This window comes from Vombatus ursinus, unplaced genomic scaffold (assembly GCF_900497805.2).
Source record: "Vombatus ursinus unplaced genomic scaffold, bare-nosed wombat genome assembly UNPS02015032.1, whole genome shotgun sequence".
NCBI classification, from domain to species: domain Eukaryota; kingdom Metazoa; phylum Chordata; class Mammalia; order Diprotodontia; family Vombatidae; genus Vombatus; species Vombatus ursinus.
The window spans coordinates 1-5,176 of record NW_020954810.1 but is presented as its reverse complement, the minus strand read 5'-3'; the positions used below and the strand labels follow the sequence as shown (position 1 = coordinate 5,176).

General features: G+C 35.9%; 1 protein-coding gene across 1 annotated transcript; it reads left to right on the top strand.

The window, feature by feature from the left end:
* Positions 1 to 586: 586 nt before the first annotated feature.
* LOC114031059 (aldehyde oxidase 4-like) lies at positions 587 to 4,944 on the top strand (the record flags this gene model as incomplete). Its single annotated transcript, XM_027846080.1, has 5 exons — positions 587 to 671; positions 1,872 to 1,958; positions 2,182 to 2,373; positions 2,605 to 2,832; positions 4,849 to 4,944. Coding segments are annotated over exons 1-5 (648 nt in total), but the record flags the coding sequence as incomplete, so codon positions are not given.
* Positions 4,945 to 5,176: the final 232 nt, after the last annotated feature.

The following is a 5,176-nucleotide window of genomic DNA, read 5'->3' as shown; positions in this document are numbered from 1 at the left end:
TGATTTATTGGTATTTTTCAGAGATATATATTTTCCACAAACTACAGAGTATGCAGATACTATTGTCAGCCTCCTATTTTCCCATGATAGGGATATATGAGAAATGTTCTTTGTTATATTATTATTTTTTGTTCTAATTTGACTTCAGTGACTTTTTCATTTCTTTTCTATGTTGTAATGTCAGTTAACTGAACAATAGATGGACTTTATTTATGGTTTTCAGCCAAAACTCTGGTCTAGTAAATATACTCGGTGTGACATAATTTTGCAGGATCTACTTTATTTAAACCTGTTTTGATTCTGAATAATTTTGGATAAATTTAATAATCATATTTGTAGTCAACCAGATTGGATGCTTTCTCTTTCAAGGAAGGAAAACTGCAGGATTGTAAGTAAAATCCAAACTTTGTCTTCCTGAGACCTAAGGCCAGTTTACTGATCTTTTCTCTTGCTCCTTGATATCCATTCAATAGTGAGAAGAGCTTCTTCATACAACTATTATGGATTTTGCATAGCTTTCATGAATAACTCCCAGGAAACAGAATACCCATAGTAGTTAAAAGTATTAATTTGTTCACTTCAGAACTGGCCATCCAATTCGTTTTCGTCTAGAACGAGGAGATGACATGCTAATAACTGCTGGTCGCCATCCAATGCTTACAAAATATAAAGTAAGTGGGAGAGTAATAATAAATTCTCCAAATCATGATTCAAACTGTCAAATATCTTCATCATCATCATCATCATCATCATCATCTTCTTCTTCTTCTTCTTCTTCTTCTTCTTTTACTACTACTACTACTAAAGAAAAATTATCTTGCCATTTAGACAAGACTTTCAGAGAGTTACTAAATATTAGTGGTATTATATTTGGCTGAAAAATCAGAAGTGGGGACAGGTACAACTTAGGTATCACATTCAATAGAAGGTATAATATTCCAAATTATTGAATAATGAAGAAAGTTAAGTAATACTCAATTTAGCTAATGGCTTAAATATTATCTTCCTCCTAATTTGTATTCACTTTTTGATGACATATCCTTGTTTGTTCATTACAGATATGTAGTAGTGTAATATTTCAGCATAGATATACAAGTTTAGAAAAGGTACCATATTATAGTTAAAAAGACGTCACATGATATGAGGAGTTATTTAACTCTCTCTCCCTCTCTTTTTCTCTCTCCCTCCCTCCCTTTATCTCTCTCTAAAATGCCTGTATGTAGAATATAGCTGTCTCAATCTAAGTAGATATAAATATATATTTAAAATATCTATATATCTGGATGATGTATATATGCATATAGACATGTACATGTGTTTGTGTGTGTGTGTGAGAGAGAGAGAGAGGGAGAGAGAGAGAGAGAGAGAGAGAGATAGAGAGAGAGAGAGAGAGAGAGAGAGAGAGAAAGGAGGGAGAGAGAGAAAGGAGGGAGAGAGAGAAAAAACATTTAAGGGAGAGNAGAGAGAGAGAGAGAGAGAGAGAGAGAGAGAAAGGAGGAAGAGAGAGAAAGGAGGGAGAGAGAGAAAAAACATTTAAGGGAGAAGGAACATAGCCCTAGAGTGATAATGGTTGTTTGTGGAAGATCAAAAAGCCGTTCTCAGAACAATTTCCATTCATCAACTCAGATTAGTAGGTAGCTTTCCACTCAGGATGGGAACTCCTCTCTGAGCTCTCTTAGAATAAAGAAGTAGTTTATATCTCCAGTGCTCCACTAAAGTTGTAAAATGCATAGTTTATGAGCCATTAATTGTAACTTATAATAGCTATGCTGTGTGATTTGGCAACTGTGATCATTTTTTTAATACTTCAAGGTTAAGCTACTAGATTCAAGTATTTGTAATTTACTGACATCCTTATTAACACATTGCAGATAGGATTCATGAAAAATGGCTTGATCAAAGCTGTGGATCTCCAATATTATACCAATGCTGGGTGCACTCCAGATGAGTCTGAAATGGTAAGGTTCTAATAAAAGATAAAGTAAGACTTCATAGCTCAGTAATTGACTACCCAATTTAGGAATATACCCATCCTATTCATACTCTGTTTGAATTTAGTCCTATATTATGCTTTTCTACATTAATGTATGATTACAACAAAAATCCGTTCAGTCCAGAGTTCAGTTCAAAGTTATAATGTTTGAATTTCTAATTGGTGTGTACTGTTTCTTTTCGATCTAGGTGATAGAGTTCATCGTGCTGAAATCTGAAAATGCTTATGATATTCCTAACTTTCGGTGCAGGGGTAGGGCTTGTAAAACAAATTTGCCATCCAATACGGCCTTCAGAGGATTTGGCTTCCCCCAAGGAGCTTTGGCAGTTGAGAATTACATAACAGCTGTGGCATTCAAATGTGGCTTATCACCAGAAAAGGTAATCAAGTAAACACTCAGTGATTGATAAAAATACCAATAAGGATTTAATAATCGGATAGGATAAAACTCCTATGTGTACACACAGACATGCAAACACACAGTTAGTTTTCACAGATTTCCTTTGCAATTGTCTCTTTCTTCAGAACATTACTCAAAGTACATAAAGCATGACTTAAATGTGATACAGTCAGCTTCTGTCTTCGTGATGTAATTGTCTTCTCTCTTTCAGGTTAGGGACATGAACATGTCCAAAACAGTTAACAAAACGGCTTACAATGAACCATATAATCCAGAGCCATTGCTAAAATGTTGGAAAGAATGTCTAGAGAAATCTTCATTCCAGAGCAGGAAAACAGCCATAGAAGAATTTAACAAGGAAAATGACTGGAAGAAGAAAGGGATTGCTATTATTCCCATGAAATTTACAGTTGGAGTGCCTACTGGATATGAAAGTCAGGTGGGGCATGGAAGGAACTATCATCATATGAAAGTCTTTTCCAAATTGTTTGATGATAAATACATCAATAGGACTTTCAAGCAGAAAGGAAAAAGAGAAAGAGTTATTTAAAAAGAGAGAAAGTAAAGAAAGAAGAAAGTTGGGGAAATGTGAAGGTGGGAAGGCAGGGAGATAGCAAATAGGAAATGTGAGAAGATGTCAAGGTAAGAAAGAAGGAAGGCAGAAAGAATAAGGTAGGCAGGGAGGAAAGAAGGAAGGAAGAAAGAAATACAAGTTGGAGAGAGAAGAACAGAAGGAGGGGAAAAATGACCACCATCCTAGAGAAAAGGGCTCCTTCCACTCATCTTAGTTTCTGTGTGGCAGCAGGAGATGTGGTAGTTTCATGTCTTTGGGTCTTTGAAAAGCACTATTGTGCTTTAAAAAGTTATGGGCCTATGGAATGTGCCCCAAAATAAATAAGTATTATTTAACTACTAAATAAGTATGTCACTTTTTTCAAAAATTCCCTTTACAACATATTATTATATTTTATCCTTACAATCACCTTGTGAAGCAAACAAAGTAGGTGGTGTTTTTTTTTCTTTCCATTATAAAGCTGAGGAAACTAAAGCTCAAAGAAATTATTGTCCAACGTCCAAAGTATAAGGCCCTACAGCTAGTAAGCTCAAAATTAAAACTCAAATGCCAGTCTTCTAATCCTTTGATTAAGGCTCTTTCCACAGGGGCCAAATAATCCCCAATTATTTGTATCTTTCAGAAATCAGCAGGGAAGTAATGCAGGGATCACAAAGCCAAGCTGCTTTTTGATTATAGAAGATAGTTGTGCTATAGTGGAAAGCATACTGGATTTGGAGGCAGAGTACCCAGGTTTGAATCCTGGTTCTTCCACTTACTAGCTGTGTGACCCTGTAACAGTCCTTTCACCTTTCACCTTAGCTTCCTGAACACTACAGTGGGAATAATAATGGCACCTAATTTACAAGGTTGTTGGGAGGATCAAATGAAATAATGCATGTAAATTGATAGGATTGTTGTGAGGATTAAATGAGATAAAATATCTAAAGCACTTTGCAAATCTTAAAGCGCTACATAAATATCAACTATTGCACTTTGGAGTCAGAGTACCTAGCATGGAAGCTGGACTCTGCCACATACCAACTATATGACTTTGTGCTAGCTACTTCCCTTGTGTAGGCTTCAGTTTCTTAATCTGTAGAATGAGGACTTTGGATTAGATGAATGTTAAAGTCCTTTCCATCTCTAAATCCTATGATCCTATGAGATGACATTGTATTAATCCTCCAAAAAAAGGAGTGTATAAGAATAATTCAACTCACAACTGGGTCATATTCCAAAAACTAATGCACAAATTGGTTTCTTGCAACACATTTTCCCATAAAATATAAAATGCTCATTAGGCAGCTTCCAAAATCCAAATTCCAAAATTGACCAATGCATTCAGAAGTATATTTTTCTCCATAGGTTCTGTAATTCCATTAATATATGTTTGCCTTCCTCAATTCCTGTCACACACACAAAAACCCTAAAAATGTAAAGGCAAGAGGAGACAGAAATAAATCCTCATTCTGTCAATAATAACATGCTAGTGAGAAGTGAATATAGGGGAACAATTCCTACTAGATCTTTATATGATGTCCAGCAGTGGATGATGGGCAGCAACAGCTCTTGAGGAGCATTTTCAAGGTGGTAGAGAGAGAAAAACAGAGCGGGGCAACTTTCATAGGTCATTCCGAAGCAGGGAGAAAAAAGTCTGATCCCTGGCCATGGGGGGTGACCATTCATTCATGCATTTGTGTGTCATATTTAATCCAGCCATTGGTATCCTAGAAATTTCCTGTAGTCATAGAGATTATTGTTTTCTTCAGTAATACAAAGGGAAGAGACTGTTGTAAATTGCAGAATAAAAATTTCCTCTGCTTGTGCCAGATGTTTGGCAGCATTTGTTTGTTCCTTCCCCTCTATGTTAGCCGAATTGATATTTGTTCCTCTTTCTAGACTGCTTCTCTAGTTCATATCTATCAGGATGGGTCTGTCTTAGTGACTCACGGTGGCTGTGAATTGGGACAAGGTCTTCACACCAAAATGATTCAGGTAAGATATGATAGCCTCTGCTACAAGATAATACATATTTCACCAGACAAGAAAATCTATCCACATCCTTGGGGTTGGATTATCTTCTCTTTTTAGGAAAAAATCCAAATGTGTTAGAATGTAAGTTTTTTGAGTTCAATTGCCTCACCTTATTTATTCTTATATGTTCCCCCAGTGCCTTGCACGTAGCAAACTCTTAATGAATTTTTGCTGAATCAACTTTGTTTTAAAG